General features: G+C 38.6%; 2 protein-coding genes across 3 annotated transcripts in view; one reads left to right on the forward strand and one right to left on the reverse strand.

The window, feature by feature from the left end:
• Positions 1 to 4350, forward strand: part of LRRTM3 (leucine rich repeat transmembrane neuronal 3) — a 74601-nt gene extending 70251 nt beyond the window's left edge. For both annotated transcript variants that reach the window (XM_057377835.1, XM_057377834.1), the window contains one exon: positions 2591 to 4350. In XM_057377835.1, coding sequence (XP_057233818.1) covers positions 2591 to 2800 — 210 coding nt within the window. In that variant the 3' untranslated portion in view covers positions 2801 to 4350. The remainder of the gene's footprint in view (positions 1 to 2590) is intronic.
• CTNNA3 (catenin alpha 3) overlaps positions 1 to 21629 on the reverse strand; it is a 335868-nt gene that overhangs the window by 234328 nt on the left and 79911 nt on the right. The window lies entirely within an intron of this gene.

Here is a 21629-nt window from a genome sequence, read left to right on the forward strand (position 1 = left end):
CAAGGGACAGCAACGCAATCCAAGGCACTCACTGCCTTACAGCGTGGCCTCCTCTCAGTGTATGCAAATACCAAAAAAAAGTAACTTCTGGTAACTTTGCCCCCACAGCTGAATTACTTCTTGGTAAAGGAGCCAGAAGGATATGAACTCTAAATCCGTGACCTTCATAAATTGGCTGTAACAGATTTATCTGCTCCTTTGACAACAGTTTCATTATCTCCCATGTTTCATACCACAGCACTTCTAAGTAAAGAAGTGCTTGAAGGAGCAGCCAGTGAAAGAAAAGGGACAAGATGATAATCAGATAGGTCTTCTCTTTTCATACCTGCCTATCAGACAGCTCTAGGACATTCTAGAGAGAAATGAAAGGACTTGTGACATGCAAGACCTGCCTAAATCACAGAGAGAACTTACATGCAGGGGGTGCAGAGGCAGGAGATGGAGATGTAGGTACAAAACAATCTTCTTATAGCCCTGTCCTGTGACTCCATAAAATAAAAAAAAAAACCTCACAGAGACAAACTAATGGATGGTGAAGTATCAGGTTTGTTTAAAGGTTCACTTGATATAACAGGAATCTTCCCATGGTCACAAATAAAGCATTTAATTTTGATTCACATCCATAAAAGCTGTATAGTTCCCTGGTATGTATTACAACAAGGGCTTGCTCCTTTTTTAATTCAAGACAACAGGAAAACTTGTATATGAAATAGATGAAATTCTCATATGTTGATCATATGCYGATATACCACATTCAAATGCCTGTGAATATGACGCTGTCATTACACTGTAATTCTGTACAACTTCAGAGTGACACATCACTTCTATTACTTCCATCCTTCAGCTCATTTTATTCTCCTGTTTCAGTGTGGTTTACTKATTTTCATCTCTCCTTTTCATGATCATCTGTTTTTTCAGCTCTTTATTTCTGTCAACTCCAGRGATAATATTCCATTGCCCTATCAGAATTTCCCGTGACTCCATTCTCAAGCCACTCCAAATCTGTGGCTGTTCCTTTGTACCTTTAGTTTTCAAATTTTTATTTTTAAGATTCTGTAGCTGAGTCTTGTAATCCCCCCAAGAGGTTTGTACACCCCGTGTCCACGATATTTAACAAAAYACCAAAATCTTTGGGCTGAAAACATTGCCTCTGGTTCTAAATATAATATATTCAGAAAAAAAAAATGCAATTCTGTGTTTCATGAAAGCCCAGCCAAGGTCAAGCAATCAGATAAGAACACAGGCACAACACCACCAGCTTAATAAAYGCTGTAGGCTTTTGTGAGAACCCTTCCCACCTCTGCTGACTGTCGAGATATTCATCTGGAGCTAAGAGCATTCACCTCCCCAGCCAGTTCACATCTGTTTAGAAGCAAATACACTCCTGCAGGCTGGAGCAAATAACCCATTTCCTGCAGATCCCTGTAATTGCTGCAGGCAGACCAGAAGCAAATTATCTACCTCTATTTAAAACAAACAAACAAACAAACAAACAAACAAACAAACAGATCAGCTCTCTTTTTCATCAGTGATAACTTTTCAATTGCCAGTTACAATGAAAAGAAAAAAAAAAAAAAAAAAATCAACATTCCAAACACTGGACTACATTCTTTTCAGGACTGAACAGAATTTTCTTCAAAAGATTCTGGTTTGTCATTCAGTTTTGTAAGTACAAACTTTCAGCTACACTTTCTATGTACATTGAATCTAAGGTTTTAAACTTCCCAACTGAAAAGACAGAGGGCTGCTGGAACTTGCCCCTCACTGTGTAGAAATGTAATACTATGCAATGAAATTCAGCTTGCAGAACAGATGCTTCCTTGAATAGAAACTGCAATTTTAAGGCTTCTGAACTGTAAATCTAAGATAAGCTGGGGCTTTTTGATGCTCATCTGAACCTGAACTCCAAACAATATGAAGCTCATAAATCACTAGTAATTAAACAGTGCAGTGGGTTTTACTCCAGAATTGCTGTCAGAGATGAGAACTAACATTACAAATGCTGTGATATTACTTGTTTGAATTTTTTTTTAAAGTTCAAAGAACAGGAGGTTCTTCATACCTAGAACTTTTATTGAGTTACACCCCACTAGGAAGAAAAAGAGCAAGGAAAGCTGTAAAGGAGGAAATACAGACAAGGATGCTAGCTTAGTTACAATGGCATGAGAACTGAGGTGCCTTTCCCCAAACACTTGCATGGCAGGAACCCTCTCATCTGTGTTTCCGAGCAGACCAAAGGCATCACACCCACTGACATATCCAAACCACTCACACTTGAAAAGGCATTTGTATTTCATACGGGATATTCCCTGACAGAGTGATTATACCTGAGGCTAATTACATTCTAAAGATAATTTAAGTTCAATCTCACCTTAGTCTTCACAAACACTTTGAAGCACAGACATAGCCCTGGGCCTCAAGTTTAAAGGTGAAAATTGAAAGGTTGAAAACATCCTGGTGAAGACCAGGGTTTGGGTGGAGAGAAGTGGATATAGGGATGGAGGGAGCAGACAGTCTGTGTTTTGCAACATCCAGCTGAGGCAAGTGCCTTTTGGTGAGGGGCTGCTTTTCACCTTTGCTTTTGCCCTAGATCCCGCTGTCCATGAACGTGTCAACGTTTCTGGCCTACGACCAGCCCACGCTGAGCTACTGCGGGGTGCACCACGACCTGCTGGCTCACAAGCCCTACGACTCCAGCAGCCAGGAGGAYGCAGTGGATGCCCAGCTGGAGCCCGAGCTGGACCTGAGCACAATCACCACGGCAGCACGGATCAAGGAGCACAGCCAGCAGCTGGCTTGAGGGGGTGTTGGTGGGGCTGGCCTCTMGCAGAGGCTGCAACCAAATGCTATGTAACATTATGGACACCGGTGAGGAGACCCAATTCTCTGGATTCTAGGATCCCTGTTCAAATTAAAAGCAAATCATAAAGATTAATTGTTTCGAGTCTACAATTTGTAATTAGTTCGGTTGTGCAGTATTTTTTGACTTCAGAGTATGACCCTTGAAGCGAATCTTTTTCAAAACTCATCCTACCTACCTGTATAAACTGTACAGATGTAATGTATTTTTCATATTGTAAAGTTTCAATTACCAAGAACAACTGGTATGTACAGTACCATAATTTAATTACATCTTACTTTACAAGCTTCAGTTTCTAAAGCTTCAAATTAACAAAAGTTACTTCTTGTGTTATTAAGTTACTCTGTTTTGTAGGGATCATTTTGTTACTGCTTTTGTGCCCAGAAAACTTTAATCTAAAATTCTGTCCTTTGCAGAATATGCACCATTTTTACCATGTTTAACGTGTAGAATTTTATCTACTGCTTCCAGAGGGAGGGTTTAACTATTCAAACTTCTAAGAAATTCTTGAAATATAKAGCCAAGTTTTCCTAGAAATGAAAACTTAAAAAAAAAATTAATTCTCCTCAAACTTACATGTTGCCTTGAAATACAGCCTGATTTTTAACAAAGCTTGTTTATGCAATGGTAAGCCAAGGCTGGTGATATTTTATTAAGTCTCACTGTTCTGCAAGACAATACAGATAGGAGACTTCAATAGGCAGCTACAAAATCTGCTGTGAGAGTCTGCTAAATCAGGCATTAATATTTCTGCTTAAAGACAAAGGGGTCCAAAATCTACTTYTGTCACAGGCTGACAGAAGTGACAACAGAAACAAGCCCTTATACTACTCCTAGAATGCAAAATGCTACTCAAAAGAAGCATCTATATGCTGAAAAATGTAGTCATTTGGAACAAATGGTAAAAGTTATAGTCCTTTATAAGAAAGCAAACAAAGAAAAAGAACCAAAACTTTTAAATAAAAAAGAAAATTATTGTAGCATTAAGTCTTTAACAATTACTACATTGCTTATTTGTCTGTCATTTAATATCTGGATTGAAGCATTCTTATATCCCATACTTTGGTTTTAAAGACTTCAAGACTTCTCAATACTGTGTGAGAGTAACTTTTTATACCACAACCCTCATGTTGTAATCCTAAAAGATTACAGAAACTAGAAAGACATTATATCATGCTGACTTGGTGAAAAACAAAATGGGAACATGAGCCTTCCAAAATATAGGAAAAAAGAGTTTCATATGGTGAAGCAACTTTTTTATAATAAAGAGAAATTATATAACCACAAATCTATTTTTCTGGATGTTTATCCCACCATATTTTCATGTAGCTTCAAAGCAAAAGACTGRAATTTAACATTACAGGGTAATTGTTTGTACAAAGCAAAGTGAATAGAATGAAAAATAGCTTCAAAAATTGGTATCTAATCTGCATTCAGTACCTGTTAAGTGGAAACAAAAGTGTCAAGACACAATACATTGTACTGCTTATTTATTTAGGACTTAGATTTTGTAACATATTTTGCATRAATTATTTCCTCTTCAAAACAGAATTGTCTTTTTAAGACTCGTCTTAAACCTCCATACTTCAGTTCCATATTTCTTCACTAAACAGGCTCTCAAATCTGTGGTCACCTTCCACAGTGCTGGAATTTCCTAACACAGAATGTGAAAATACATTCTGCTAATTATCCACTGCAAACAAACRTGCCGGAGTCCCTGTGGAACACAGGGACTTTTGGGCTGCAAAAAGAACTTACATGAATCACTCCACAGCTGCTTTTGAGGTTTAATGTTTTGGCATTCTGGCTATAAGGAGCAAATACCACCCTCCCAAAAGGTCATTTCAGTTGTTCTTACTCTGTCCTTCCTGTTCTGCACTTGAACCCACTGCCTTCAAGTGTTTATGGTGTGTGAACAAGGTCCTGGCTCTGATGGAGCTACTCAAAATGCCCATGTACTACAAAAGCTCCATGTATTTCTAATTTATGGAGAACAGTACACCATGAGCATTCCCAGTGTTGGACACCAGTGAGTTTAGACCAGGCAACATGAAAAAGTATCTTCTTATATCAAGAGACAAAACAATTTTGATGTATCTGCTTAAAGAGGCAGATTACACCCCATTACACGTGGGGTAATATTCACATACACACCAACATTTCTCATTTTCCTCCATAATGAATCAGACTCCCAGTTCCAGACCCACATGCCATAGGATTCTGGCAGAAGCAGAGTCACAGAATCAGCACCTCACTGACTCCTCATGCTCTCACAAGCGCTTCCCAGGCATCTGAAATGTCAAGCTCTCTGTAACCCAGCAGGCCACTCCAGTGCTCTGCAAGATGGAGACATCCCAGGACCCAAAGCAGCAGGGAATGCATGCTCACCCCAATCCCAGACTGTTAAAACACAGATTTCTGAAAAATATTAAGTGGATACAATTTTTTTAATGGACTATATCAGCTTGAATCTTTTTATTCTTAACAATATGGATGTCTTCAAGAAATCTAGATGGCAGGTAGGTACCTKCTCTAAAAAACCTCATAATGAAAAAAACCTGGGTTAGGCTAACCCAAACAAGGACTCGCTCTCAAACTCTTGTCAGTTTGTGTACATCTGACTAAGATTGCACAGAAACAGTAAATGCTTTCATTCTGTGGATAAAACAAAACAATATCCCTAATAATGCCCCAGCCTTCTAGCTAAGTTAGCAAGAAAAAATAAGACTATGGGTTCAAATATGTCTTCTTCGGGGTTCACTTTCATGTGTCATTTCCCTTTGCAATAAGATCCATACACCAGAAATAGAAGTAGCCACTGGCATCAATCTGTGTCTCCCAGTTAAGTGACACCACCATACCCTGGTAGGTCTAAGAAAAGGCTGGGGAAAGTCATTATGCTTGCAAAGCACAAAGCGAGAGAGAATATAACCTCTAGCAATAAAAAACCCCAGACAATTTTTAAAATAAATCTAGCTACGAGCAACAATTCTCATCATCCATCAGTGGATCATGCTTGTAGAGCAAGGCACAGGGTTGGAACAGCCATTAGCAAAGCAAGCCCAAGCATCTGACTGGAGGCCCTGCCTGGAGAAGGTGGTATACAGAAAGATTAATGACTAATTCTGCAYGTGTCTCAAGACAGTATAGAAAATACAACCAACACCATGTATACAAGAAAGCAAATGACTGCTTCCACTAAAAAGTGATGAAAATTTGCAGTACAAACTATTCTCAAGGGATCTGAGAGCTACCACCAACAGAAAACCCTCCACAATACCCCGTTTTCAGACATACATTGCAAATCACACTTCCTTTGGCAATGCACAACAAATGGAAATGCCAGCCTCAGAAGCTGTRTACTAGGCTTGCTCTGCTCARAGGCCCTCAATTTCTCTCCTTCTCTCTCAAGGCCATGTTTTATCTTTTATTATTTCCACTCCTCAGACTGGACATGAGAAAAGAAATTGAGCAAACACTGTAACACTGAAGGGTAAAAAAACATGTGCAAATACCRTAACAYTGAAGGGTAAAAAAMYGCAAGTGCAAGGGCAACACTATGACCTGAGAAATAAAGCCACAATTCCAGTGGCAATGGAACAGTAATGAATTGGGGATATTGCTTCACTAGCAATGAATGTACTCCAAGATGGTGTCTGTAATTAATTACATGATCATGTACAGTGTCACCTACAAGCAGCTGTATTCAGTTCCCWGCTGRTCTAGCAAAAATGGTCTCCTGAACAGGTGAAAAAATACAGCTTAACTCATATCCTGTAGCCTGATGCTCCTCTCTTGAGGGGAATGGTCTTTTTGCACCAGTTTTGCACAGGTCTCAGGGGCCTGGGCTTCCTAAAAGCAAACCTAACTAGTAAATGCTGAGTATAACAATGGTTTTACCTGGTCACATCAAAGGCACACCCAGCAAGTGATAACTTGTCTCACACAGTAGCTGAGAAATAAAAACCGAAGAAGAACTCAAGCCTAGGGCAAGCACCCAGCTGTTTTCCTGCAAAGATGCCAGTGATTTGTTGGTCAGGGACTTCCTGAGCCAGTGTGACACATTACTGGGGATGGGTAACATTCTACTAATGTTACCCATCATAACTACTGCAGAAAGTAAATCTACTAAGACATGAGAAGCTGCCTCTTCTCTTTGTTCTGCTAGAAATGAACAATTTCCATTTTTGACACAGAAATATGACTATCACATAATTAATAATGACACACTGCCAACTTCCAGGGAGCATGAATAACATCCACTCAGTCACCTGAAGTGCAGCCTTTATCTGAAATCCTGAGATTTATTGGGGGGGGGGAGTTGTTTTTAATCAAGATTCAGCTCAGCAGAAAGGCGAAATGTGAGTTTTTTTCCAGGTTTTTCAAGTCCATCGATATAGGAAACAAATAATAAATTTGCTTGTCTGAAGTATTGCAAATGTTTTTCAACACAGAAACATATACATGAAGCTCTAACAGGTATAGGTTTGACTATATGATCCATACCTAAAAGCTGATGTTTGTGAAATTCCTAAAAAAATCTAGCATTTTTTAATTATAAAATAAAAAGGCCAAAATCCATTATTCTACCTAATTATAGAAACTGATTAGTTTCAGTCATAAAGTTTCAGAATAAATTAAGGTGAACATAATCAGAGTTGATGATTAATGTTCTTTTAATGAACCCCCAAGAAATTAACATTTTGCTACTAGAACTTTGCCAAGAATTTTTTTGTAAGCCGAAGCACAGCATGTACAACTGCGAAAATCCCACATGGCACAGAGCTCCTATTCTACTTGCTCACCATCAATTTGGGATGTAAATTACTCCTTCTGGGGGTTCCTCTTTAGATGGGTGACTACAAAGGAGCAGCTGCTGTGGGGCAGCAAGGAGCCAGTGCCACAGTTCATCACACCCAGGCCTCTGACATTAAAGCTCCAATACACTCCTGACTGGGGCCACTTCAAAGTTCCACCCTGACAGAGGTGGCACATGTAACGCTAATATTAAGTGCATTGAYGAGAGTCAATTAGTGAGCATTAATGAGCATTAATTAGTTCTGCATTAGTATAGAATTCCTTTGGATTAACAAAATTGTGTGAGGATTGCCTTATTAATTGCCTTAGGTACATGACCAGGATGGATATTCTCCTAATAAACACTAAAAGAACTCAAAGTGTGCATTTATACAAGAATATGTTTGTTCCAGCTTTCATGGAGAATTCTTCCCACTTTGTATTCCCTAAGAAACAGACTTTTAAGGTGGATGCATTTCAGCAATAGTTTTATCTACAATCTAACCACGAACTGAGTACATCATTTCAAAGCCCAATAATTTAAACATTGTTATACGCTAATTCTGTGTTTCTTAGAGAACAAAACCTCATCAACTAGGGCTGAGAATACTCATTAAAAGAAAATGATGTGTCCCTGCAGCACTGTGCACTTCAATAATTTCCACAGTTTTATACAAGAGTGTGTCATAAATGAGGCATGGAAAGCCATTAACTGAACAATTCATATTGAATAGTTTGTTGTAATTTATGCTTTCAAAAGAAATAATGAAAGTGATTTATTTTTCTAATAATAATGATGCACCTCCCTTTTAGGTCTTGCTGTTGGTAACTTTATTTTTAAAGAACCTGTAAACTTGCACAATTAATCCAGCCTTCACTGCCCACAAGCCTTATTCTCATTGTCAGGAAAGGAAAGGAAAAAATACAGCTATCAATTTTGTCTTCTACTTTAGCATTACCTAGGCAGTTCATACTTCTCTTWGCCTTCTGCAACAGCTCCTTCTCCAAAATCCAGCTGTCACAATTGAGACTGCCAGCAGTAAAACAGAGCTATTCAGACGGAGATCCTGGAGAGAAATGCCTCTCACCTCCACCTCYAGAGCTGAGCAGATTTGCTGCCTACCAAGCKCATGYTAAAGCTTGTCTGAYGCTTTTCCTTCATCACTGCTCTTGMAAAGATTCATAAATATAATAATGCTAGAATGTGCTAATAAAAATCAACCTTTTTTTTGTTTCTTCATTCTACCACTACACAAGGTGATGGTAGATTTTGGGTTTCTTTTTTATAAGCTCTTTGCACCCTAAAGCCTTGAAGACATGATTAACAGCTGTCAGTATGAACTGCCCTAATTCCACTTTCATCAAGGGATTATAACAGAAACTTTAGARGTTTCTGGATGGGGTGATGTCCTTCCCATCTCAAAGCAAAAACAACTGTCTAAGTGCTTCTCTAACTTCTTAAAATCCCTTCAGTCTCTGGGGAACATGGTACCTACATCAGTGGAACAGAATCTGTGATTCTGAGCATGAACAAACATTATTGATTTAATTTGCTTTGTAATCCTGTCTCCTGACTGAAACAGTCCCTTCAATGCTACCTCCTCCCCAAAGCTTTCTTCCATTTCTTTYTTTCTCTGAGTAACACCCTGAATCTACAAACAGTCTCACTGAAGAGACCTGGATCCCAAAGAGGCACAAAGATCTGCCTGTGCTGTGCAGAATCAATCTCACAGTTCAGATGTGAAGTGTTGCCAGCCTCTTCTCCCACGTTCACGAGCCTTGGCACTTCTTCACTCCCTTCTTCCCTATCTCCACACATTTTGCCTCAGGATTTTTCAGGTTCCACCATTTCTTTAGCAAAGAAATAAAATACCACCAAAATAAAGAACCAATTTCAGATAACTTATACTGCTAAATTATATTCTAAGATCCCTTCATGTAATGTGCAAGTATTTTACTATAAACCCAAATTATTCTTTGGAAAAAAAACCTAATTATTGCTTTTCAGAAATCAGTATTAGTGACCCGGTTTAAGAGTTTGTGTGTCAGCTTTTCTTTTACTAAATAAGGCAGGAGGAGGGGCATTTATGTAGGGGCATTGTGAATGCCACAGAAAGACAACCGCTACCAAAAAACCAGTCAGATTGCCAGCTAAAACTTGAAGATTTAAATGCAGAGTTAATTCAGCATTACTCCTGAGAGAGAATGTAAAGAAAGGGGATATAAATACAATAGATACAACTAAGTTATGCTGCAGGAGCAAAAAAAATAGGTATTTTCAAAATTTATGTGGAGCTCAAAAAGAAGATATTTAAGGCTGGTTTTTAAAAGGAGGTACAGGCTAATAAGGCACAACATAAAACAGAAGATGAGAAGGATTAAATTAAGTCTGGACTGAATATACACAGGCAAACCACTTGAGAATGGGATTTGTCTTTCCCAAAATGAGCAACATTTTATTTCCWTTTTCTTTAGTAACAAATATCTCCTGTCCATGGCAGTAATCAGTATGATAGTRTCTGAATGCAAATCAGTAAGAGGGATAAAGTTGGCCTAACACACATGAACTAAAGTAGTAACTGACCCCAGAAAGAAAAGGAAGATCGACCCAGATATGCAATCCTGCTCAAGAAGGCAAATAAATATAATGAAGCTCCAATAGATCTATATTAGACTCTCAATCAAGCACTTTTATGTTAAAAATACCATTGCTAATGACCTGTTTGACCTAAGAGGACTTCAGAGAAACCAAGGGAAGTGGAAAAGTAAATCAAAGTCAGAATCATTAATAAATAAACAACAAGATACTTAAAGACACCAAAGTATTGCTCATATGCATCTTAATTCAATTAGATGGGGCAATCAAGTCATACAGTGGGGGTTTGCTGTTAACACCACAGCTTCCAGAACTACCAGTTCATAAGGGTAACATTGGAAAATCATTTCAAACATAAGAAACCATTATAAACATACAGTCCTTATCCATTTGTGTTGTGGCATCAAGAGTTAATTAAGCTGAAATATGAGGAGCTGCTTTTATCAGTTCAGCGTCTGCCTGAAGGGTTAACAAACAAGTCAGCAGTGAAGAATGAGATGAAATGGGGACAACTCCCAATAACAACCCTTGAGAACCTTGCAGTTATTTCTCACCCAAAGTCAGTACCTCCATTAAAGCTGAGAAAAAATACATCAGCATTTCACTGAAAAACATGTTTAGGAAAAACAAAGTACAAAGAAAAAAAAAATTCTATCTAAACAGGAGAAGGAGTAGGTGTGCAAAATGGAGAAAGAAAGGAGGGAAAACCATAGAGACSTGACAGAAAAGGAAGATCCCAATGATTCAGTGATGAAGGACTTGACAAAACTGTAATTGCTTTCACGGGAATTGATTACGRTGAGGAAGGAAACAGGAAGCAATGATAAAGGGGAGGGCACAAATCCAGCTGCTCATTCTCAATGATTGGTCCAAACCCAAATGTAATCCCCTGGGGCAGGGGAGTGAACACAACACCACCTATATTCCACAAGTTGCCCACCCCATCTGCCAGGGCTGTAAAATAAGGGGTTTGTTCCATCAGAAGGACAGGGCAGTGATAACACAGCACCATCTGAACTGATGGGATCCCTCCAGCTTCAATGYTTCCCTTGCTTTGGACATCTCAAGGCAGATCCATTATTTTCCTTCTGTCTAAAAGAGCTTTTACTTTGCAGCGACAACTTGCAAAAAATTAGATCTACAAAATGCAGTTTTCACCTTCAGTAAAAGCACACCAAACCCCATAAAATATTCTGCTCCCCAAATTTTTATAAAAATAAGAGTTTTGCAATCAGATATATTTGATTTAAGGATAAYGAAGCAGGTTTTATGGRCTGCAGAATATTATAAATCTTTTYTGATTTCTTTTGGGGTAGAGGGAAAAGGGGAATTGTTGAAGGAAAAGATGATAGATTACATCTGCCTGTGGGTAATAAGGCWTCCCACAAGGAGAAATGGCATACTCTGAATAATTACATGCAGTCTGAGGCCAAAAGAGACAGAGTGTAGTCCTGGTCAGAAATTTCAGCTGCCACAAAATACTTGTAAAAAATGGGTGAGGAAAATAGGATGAATTTTCACTGGTTATCAACATTTTTTCTCTTGCTAGTTTGCTCAGCTTAAAGACTAGGTCAAACTGTAACTTCTTCTGCTTTGCAGAAATTCTTCCATTTTGCATTGCTAATGTCAGCAGAAACATCAAAACCACAAAAAAATTCAAAGAAAGGAAAAACCAGATATAACCAGGACTCTATTTTAACAAAAATATTGAACATATCTTTCAAATAACATTCATAAGACACTAAAATAAACCAGAGTGTCTGGCCACATAGGCAGAATCAAAAAAGAACATCATGAAATATTCAATACAGACCACACTTTAAAAAAAAATTAGTAAGACCTGCAGAGCTGAGATTAATTCCTTGAAACAAGACAATGCTCTGGCTCCATGAAAACCAGCTGCCATTCCACTATTGGCTTTAAAGGATCTGATATCTTCAAGCAGTGGGATTTTTGCACTTGTACAGGAGATAATTAGGAGGCAGCAGTGGAGATAACAGTGAGAGCTTTCTGTAGCACAGCTGGACACAGGCAACAGCCACAACAYGCTGGCTGATCTCATAATGAAATACTCACCCTGCAGCCTTTCGAGGTATTTCCTGTACTCCAAGAGTATTCAATTAGAGGGTTACTTCTTCCTCCTCACACTAAAGAAAGCAACTCATCCATACAGTGATCTAGGAATTTAAATTTTGTGTCATTGACAGCCTCCCAGAGACTTCCCCACTCTWGACCACAACCTCCTCCACCTTCTCCTAGAGAGAACTGTCTTGGATTTGAAAGATAGGTGCTTGCTAATGAAGGCAGGGACTCTTTTTGGAGTGGTGGAAATTACTTCTTTTTTTTCAAATTATTATAGCTTTGAAAATCATGGGCTTTTAGGCAAGAATATGGGTAAAAGGGAATAATAGTTTTTTACTAATATGTATAACAAAGTGAAAGAAGTAAAAACAGAAAAAAAAAAAAATTGCCAGGCAGGAGAAGTGCCCAGGGAGGCTCTTTAGATAGGGTGTAGTTTTTTTTGTCTTTTCCAATCGCTCAGCCATCAAAAGARTGACTTGGTAATCAGTGTATTCAGCAACAAAATGGGAAAGAAAAATTCTCCAAGAAAGGAAACAAAAGGAGAAACTTTAACCCACAACAAGAACCAAAAAGTCACTGAATCAAAGCTGGGCTTTACTGCAACACAACTCTGAGCAATCCACACAGCTGTCCGAATGGACAAAAGAAACTGAAAATCAAAGTGGTGCTCAGCCAACCCCTCTCTTGTTCATCATGGATCCCTCCTTTCCTACAAACCTGCTCTCAGGCTAAGAATTCTCACCTTTCCAGATGCGGTAAATTTATAAAACTCACTTGGAGCCTCCCTCAGAAATATTTCCCTGTTACTCCAAAGGATCTTCTATGACAGACCAGTCCCCAGCTTAGGAAGCTCCAGAAGTTTCTCTCAGATGAGCATGTTCAGCTGTTCCCAATGAAAATGCCTTCTCCCCTCCTCCAACAAGCTCCACCTGAGCAAAGGCTACAGTGGCCAACAAGGAAATTAAGTGACCTTTCTCCCTGCCTCTGAGCCAAAATATAATGTACTGTAACATTCAGTRAAGAGTAAACAATTTAATAATGAAAATTATGCTATCAATCTTACCATCCCAGAACATCAAAAGTCACATTTTATATCACAGTTCATAGATCAAAACCACCAGAATAACTTGTGTTTTTCTTCTTTGTAGTTTCAGGAACTTCAGGCTATTTTCTAGGTTGCCTTATGTATGACTTCAGCACAAGCTAACGAGATATTGAGTGAGAAATCATTAGCAGCTGGTCAAGTAAAACCACTCCATCAATCATTTTCATTTCCTTAATGTCAACAATTCTAATTTCAGCTCTGGGAAAAAATTGTGTTTCAAACTGTGAAATACATCATATAACACAGTGACATTTRATAGTATGCTTTTAGATTCTCAAGTTTATGGTGAAAAAGTCAGTTCAACACATAATGAAGTCATTCTTCCTAAATAACCACCAAACCAAATTTTGGGGGGGAAAAAAGTGCCTCCTCTAGAGAAGGCAAACGAACTCCCATTTATTCCTGAATAAATCCATCCTTTCGTATCTAAAGCACCAGTAAAAATTCTGGAAGAACTGCAAAGCTGTCTTGTGTTGCCTGTTTACCAATACAWGTRAACAGGCTGTTCTTGTATTCCAGCRAGTGAAACATCAACCAATGGCTASCAAAGGATCTTTSAGGAGTCACAGCTTCAGCACCGTGCCCTGTCCCAGTTTTGCTGGTGTTTAATGTGGACACGCTTTTGGAAACAGTGTTCCCACAAGAACTGGCCCTGCTGTTTGGCACAAGTTCCTGAGGAGCGAAGAACTGCAATCAGTCACACAAAATCCCATCAGTGCCSACACACATTTCTGTGCTCAGGACAGGCACAGCCTGACAGGCTCCTGGGGTGGCACAGCACTAACTTTTCCTTTCAGGGGTCTGCAGCAGAGGCATCCTCCACCTCTAAAGCTGGGTTTACTGAGCTTTCTGATTATTAGAAYAGGAAAAATATTGAACACTGCCATTTTCTGAGAAAGAAAGCTCAGGTGGCCAAGTGACTGCAGTGACTGTGTCCCCCTCGTGTCTACCCTGACACATGAGCAGGTTACTCTTTCCTTGTTCCCTAATCCAACCTTGCAGCAGCATCCAGTTTGTATCCTCTAGAACCCCAGGAAAATCTCCATTCAAGTTTCAGGCCACTCCACGTGGACATGCAAGCCTGGGCAGCCCTCTGCCTCCCAGCTGTGCCTCAGCCATAACACCAGCCTCCTCACCCAATTTTATGTTAGCACTGGGGAATTACTGGGGATTTCTGCCATCCAACCAAATTACAAAAAGATTTGGTTGGTTGATTTTTTTTACAGTGCATATCCATTCACTTCAGAAAAAAATGTTATTATGAGGAAAGAGCTCGCATATTACATTACACAAATGCAATTTGGTTGCTAAAGTTTTAATCTTGTACAGGAAAATTCCTATTTTCTATTTCTTGTACTTAAGTTACAGTTTATGAACAGATTATAGGATGCAAAATTGTTGGGTAGATTCTAAAATTAAATTTAGATCAATCTTTCTAATGTAGTTATAAATTTGTCAGGATACAAAAACTCCTGCTGATATGATAAGCTGAATCATTGTTAAACGTCCTATTTTCATGGAAATAGCTCATGAGGAAAYAAACTCCTAGTATGCCTACAACTATTAATAGCTTCTTTTATCAACCAGCCTACCCCAGATGCTTGARCACAAAACTGTAGAAAGGACAGCTGATTATCTGTAGATGCCTGGAAGTTTAAAAGCCCCACCAAATTTCAGTTTAGTTTTGATCACTGCATACAAAAAGCATTCACTGCTACAAACCTACACTGATCTGTGGGGAAAAGCAATCTGTAGTAAGAAAATGCAGTATGAAGACAGGGAATATTACTTTAATAAAGCTGTAAACCAATCATCAGTGGGGCTAGGAGGGAGCTCATGGTCACTTTGTGCATCCTGAGCACTCTGAAACACCCACGTGTTCCTAGAACTCCCAAGCAGATGCTGGGCAGCCCAATCACTCTCAAAGGTGTGCCATGACCATATCTGTGGCCCCCCAAGGGAATCTGTACCACTGCTTACTCATCTTTATGGTTGGGTTTTTTTAACCCAACACTGCACAGATTTTGCCTTTTGCCAATTACATTTATCTTTCTCTGAACAGATATGCAGAATAGCTCAGCAACTTACGCAAACCTCTTCCAGATCTGAAAATCCCAGCACGTTCCTCTTCACCTCTTCCCTTCCATTACACAGACTCTGTTAAGTCAGCTGCTACCTCCTTCTACATTCTAAAATCCTTGCTTCATTTGATTCCTCTTATCAGCCCTTCTTACTCTTTAGCTGTGATGCCCAAAATTTCCTGCTGAGCTGAGCCCTATTGACAGTTAACTTCATCTCTGATTTTCATATGGCATTGGGAGCTGTAGAGCAGTACCACTGCTAAACCACAAATCCTGCATTTATATGTACAGAATGAACTTCTTCCCAAGGGTAATTGTTTGCACTTATCATTTCCATCTGCAGATTTCAGACCATTCTCCAAACTGAAAAAAAAAAATTAAACCAAAAATAAAGGGGGGGGGGAATGTTTTTATTGACCTATAAAATCCTTTCAAGTTGCACCAGGGTAGCCTCATTCAAACTCTCAGTATTTTCACTCTTCATTCCCTAAGCCATTTATTTACTTTAATTTCATTTATTGCTAATGAAAATACACCATACACGTGGGTCCCAGGCCAGTCCTTGCAGAATCACACTTCATTAAACTGTCCCAAATTGACCTGTAGCAGATTAAATACCAATTCACTAGGAACATTGTTTTTCAGTGCCCTGTATTTTCCCTCATCACAGAATAACTGAGTTTCTCAAGTTTGTTTATGAAAACATCCTCTCAGTGTACAGCACTATGTGCAACATTACATCAGTTTACAACTTCCCTTTTAATCCCTTGCCAGCTATTTTGTCAAAGAACTACATGTATTTGGCAAAATATATTTTGAAAATACATGCTCGGGGCTCAGCACCACCTTCTTATCCTGAGCAGTTTTAGGAAATGAATATATAAGGATTTCCTGCAGCTTTTTCTCAAGCATCTGAGTTAGAGGGACTGACCTATGAATTCCCTGGATAAAGAAATTTATCTGTTAAGATAAACTTAGCTTTTCTGTTACCTGGAAATACTCATTTCTCACAGATGTTTACAATCAAGGCCAATGGTTCACAAACGCCTTTCTTAAATATTCCTGAACCCTTTCTGGCATATATTTCCTTTGCCTTATTGACCACATTAATTTTTCCCAGCAAACTATTTACATGAAGCCTGAAGCAGGTAGGAAAGACAGAGTATTTTTGAGTTTCTGTCTCCCATTCAGAAAGGTCTTTACTTCCCCCCCTATTAGCTCCTTCTAAATTACTTCCAATGTTCAGATTTGGACCCTTTCCTCACTAATAAATTTGCAAGTTACTTCTTTYTTCTAAGTGAGCAAAGAAGCCTTTGGTGCTGATCAGACTATTGATTAGAGCATGCCTTGCTGCATTGTTTTTGCCACAGAATGGAACAACGAGTCATTCTGACCTAGAATYCTCTAAAATATCTCTGTCTCCCGAGCAGCCAGGCCCTACATGACTGAGGGAAGGCACAGGAGAAGTGCTTCCCCATGACTCCCAYGGGGACACCATGTTACAGAGCAATCCCGGGATGCCGCTCATTTACTGTGCCTCATTTACCTCCTCAGCCACAGGGAACATGAGGACAGAGCTATATTCCAGCTGTTTGCAAGCAATGGATGATTCCAGATTTACAGGCTGGTCTACAGATCTCTATCACAGATATGCACACACTCTTCACTATAAGAMTAACATAAATCCTTAATTAGTAATCGAAACAAAAATCTAAACCCACTCCTCCTGGTCATTTTTCCAGCCTCCCTATTTTATTTCAGTTGTAATATTTTTTTAGAACTGTAATAGTACTTTACTAGATCTACATCTAAATAAATGCCAAGCATCACATTTGTCCAGACATGGAATGAGAAAAAGGGTTTCCTATTTGCTTATAATTCTATCAGACATCTAAAATGGCTTTGACAATGCTACAGACTAACTAGAAAACAAACAGAGCAAGAAATGAAGCACAACATCAGAAATCAGGAATACAGCTGGAGATTCTCCAGAGCAATCTTCCTTCTATTAAATTTTGCCAGTTTATCAAAAACAGAATCTTCCATGGAAATAGAGAAAGCACAACAGATCCTCTGACAAAACAGGCATGTGTCCTGCCAGCTCTGTAARGTGGCCTTGGGACCAAACTCAGAAAGTTTCAGATCTGCTGTTTCCAGTYTTTCTGGGAAGAACTTGGAGGTTCCAGTCCCTGAGCAGTCTTGCTCTACAAAAATTCCATTCTTACAGTTGAGAGAGGCAGGTGTTCCAAGGATCACAATGAACGAGGAGCCAAACAGCCTCAGGACCTGGCAGCCCTAGCCAGGTTTYATTCAGATTTTGCATGCTCACTCACATGCAACAGCACTCTGGTTTCCCCCTGGGAGCCAGGATAATGCTTCATCTCAACAATCTGCTCAGCTGTTCCACAGCTGTTCAGGAGAGGACAGGTAAGAAACTGATAACAGCCCTGGCAATATCTGTCAGCATCACCTATGACATCCTAGTGCCTTTCATTTCAAAATCTCGCTTTAATGTCTGCACTGCTAAACACAGAAAGTGGCTGACAGAACCTGAAAGATTATTACACCTCTTGTTTTTTAAAGTAGGAAGAAGTTTTTCTGCTTACTTCAAAGCTAGGCAATAAAACCCATGTTTCCTTGGCAACTGTAGGACACATCACAAATGCCATTATGACCTCACCTCCTTAGCAAACAGCTACAACTGTCACACAGCATTCCATGTCTCCTTTACTTAGGCATTGTTTGGACTCCTTCAGTTCACACTTTCTACTGGAACTTTGACAAGTTTTCTTCTATTTCACATCTACTGCAAACAGCAGACTGGGAATATCATGATGGAACAAAATGGTTGTGGCTGATGTGCACGKGCTGTCTCATGTGCACTGTCCATGGTGCACGTGCACACCCAGTAAAGCCACGTTAATAACACAGTGCTCTTTTGCTGGATTAAGAGGAAAAGAAACACTAATCAAATTCCCAGAGAAGAGAGATTTACCCTGGGCTCCAGTTTTGTTTTCCATTAACAGCTTCCAGGGTGTACATAATTATTATWTTTCTTATTTTCTCTTATTTGCATGGAATAAAAATCGATTATTATTCTTCATGTCTCCTGCAAAAMGTTAAATATATTCAGGAAATGAAGGAAGGGATTTCTTTACCACTTATCTTTTTTTACAGACTGATAATTCCTCCTATACAATATTAGGGTTTAGAAAAAAGTAGAACCATTGCTACTTGATAGAAGAAGTAATCCTAGATTATTCCTGAGTACAGCCCCTAGTCAATAATAAGCTGACTTATTATTTCTTTCCATCCTTGTATAAATTTTCTTTGTTTTTTTGCTACTGATAATGAAACAATGGTTAAAGACCATTAAAATAACCTAAGATATCAAGGATTTTCCAGTAAATATAGCAATTAGAATAATTTTTAATGTATTCTACTAAGTACTGCAGCTGTCTGATTTAGGACTTCTTTTTTTGCATACTCAAAGCAAAAGAAAATGTGCCAACTGGCAACACAGGCTTAGAAAACCACAAGAAGCAGTTCTTGACAAAAGCTCATCTTGAAAGGACTAAAGCACATCTTTTTTATTAATATGATGGGGGAGGATGGTTCAATTGTTTACTTTGCCAGCCTTCTGATCGTACACATTGGTCACAAATGAAATTATATCAAATGATATTCTTCCTTTTTACTTTACTTAATTAAGGAAAGAAGAGTAGCACATCAGAGAAGAACACAAACAACAACTGGAAATTAATCCACAGAAAGTTAAAATAAAGGGGAAGTGCCACTAAATGGTGTTTATGACCAAAGACAAAGATACGGTTTTGGTTTTTAAGCCTTGTTTTGGTTTTCTTTTCAGAAAGAATATGGAAATGTGGAATTGGGATTTAGATCAAGTTCCCAATCTCCTTTAAGTCACTGTTTTAAGATCTGGCTGAACAATKAAGACCAAGAATAACATTTTTTCTGCAATATGATGCAGCACTGATTTAATCAAAAGTGTCCATAAGGCATTTCACATAAAATTCCATTGCTCATTCTTCATAAAAAAAGATCAAGAGAAGTCAGGCAAGAAATTAAGTCCAAAAGTCAGCTGACAACTATGCAAATATCTCCATTTCTACCAATACAAGCCACTTCTGGCTCTATAAATTGAGAACTGCAGCATCTCATGGCTTGCTGGCTTACAAGTATCCTAAATCCAAGTAACTATAGGAAAAAGCATGGGGCTTTAGCCATGCAGTACACCTCAACAGTCAGATACTGAAATTCTTACGGACAACTTTTAACCAACCACTTCCCAAATGACTTCTACACAGTATTTTTTATATAGATTGATTACCACAGAATTTACCATAGCAGCTACTCTTCTTTCACCACCTGAAGATTACCAGACATTACCCAAATGAAAGAAACTTTCATTTTACTGCTTTATGTAATTTCTTGTCCTGGCTTCATCACCTGAATATCTTTTAATCTTCCATTAGTAAATAATGGGATTTACTGTATACTGAAGGGAGCTGGCAGGGTCATCCAGGATGTTGCACAAACACTGGAATTTATTCAAATGTTAGCATCAGACTCCACATATTGGAAGATAGCAGCAATGCCTGGACATTATCCAGTCTAACCCACCGCTCAAAGCACAGTTGTATAGGTTAAAAAAGCCAAATTGCTAAGAATGAGGGRAAAGAATTTAAAGCATTTTGGGTAAGTTTTAAAATACTGTTTCTTTTAAAAGCTGTATTTAGTTTTCATTTGCCTACAAAATCAACATTCTATGAAGAGTTTCCTGAACTATCAATTATGATTGATCTTTTTAACTAGAACTGTTACATAAACAGAAAGTAACTTTTAACCTGAAACAGAATACAAATTTTGAAATGTATTTGTACAACAAAAATCAGCTACATTATACCAGAGGACAAAACSCAAGATAAATGGGTCTGGAACAGCAGATTTCAGTAGTGTTCCCAGAAATGGCATCCTGACATTTCAAAAAATGACCAGTCTAACAGCCTCCAGAAWCCAGGAAACTGGTTGAGAAAAACTTACATAATAACAACCATTTTCAATAAACTCTAAAAATAGGAAMATTCTTGTACACTAAACAGCTAGGTAGATGCTGATTTAAATACTTCCTTATTTATTCTTTATGCCTTTAATTACCACAATCAAGGATTTATTTCATCTTGGGGAGAGCAAATGCTGCTTTACTGAAGGTTTCTTGAAATAAAATGAGTCTTCAGCATATATTTGGAGTGCTGTCAGGTATACTAAATACAAAGTACTGCCTCTTGCAGTGAATCATCCTCCACAGAGCCACGAGTCGCTCCTCACGCCACATTGCTCCAGCGCAAGCCTCAAGTTCAGATCCGATTAATCCTGAAATAGCTCCGCTCAGGCCCGTTCAATGGAAAACAGGGCTTAAGGAGAGAAAAGCTTTCATTATCCTTCTCCAGCTCACGTGCACAGATCCCAGATTACTGCGAAGTCTTTAAGAGCATCTATAATCAGGTACATTTAACTGCAGCTTATTTTTCAGCTGTAAATCTATTTGGGGAATTCAATAGACTGCTTCTGTCTTTTAAGCACACTTAAGTTCCTCCTCCTTAACAATTCATATCTAATTTCCCTATAAAATAAAATGTTCACTGGAAGTCAATGTTTAGAAAAATAATTTTCAATTACACATACTGCATACAAAATGGAAGAAAGCCCTCTGTAGGAGTGTTCAAAGTCAACTCAATCAACTACTCAGGCAACTTGAACAACAGAATCATGAAAACTACATATTTTCTTGCATAAATGCCAGCATAATACACCATATGGGCATACCAATTTTACTAGAATAAATCCTTTTTTGAAAACCATAACACTCAATAAAGTCATAAAAAAATAAAAAAACATGAATAAGAGAAGAACTGAGCGACACTTTCCACCCACACATCGAAATTCTTCTAGTTTACATTCTGACATACCTCAATTCCAAACTTATCTGGAGCACCAGTTTGCTTAAGATGTCTCAATATGAAGAGGACAGTAAAGGAAGAGCAGTCAAATCCAGTCATTTTGTAAAAAGACACAAATACAAGTGTT

Source organism: Malurus melanocephalus, unplaced genomic scaffold (assembly GCF_030028575.1).
Source record: "Malurus melanocephalus ecotype Western Australia unplaced genomic scaffold, MMel_1.1 scaffold_327, whole genome shotgun sequence".
NCBI lineage: Eukaryota > Metazoa > Chordata > Aves > Passeriformes > Maluridae > Malurus > Malurus melanocephalus.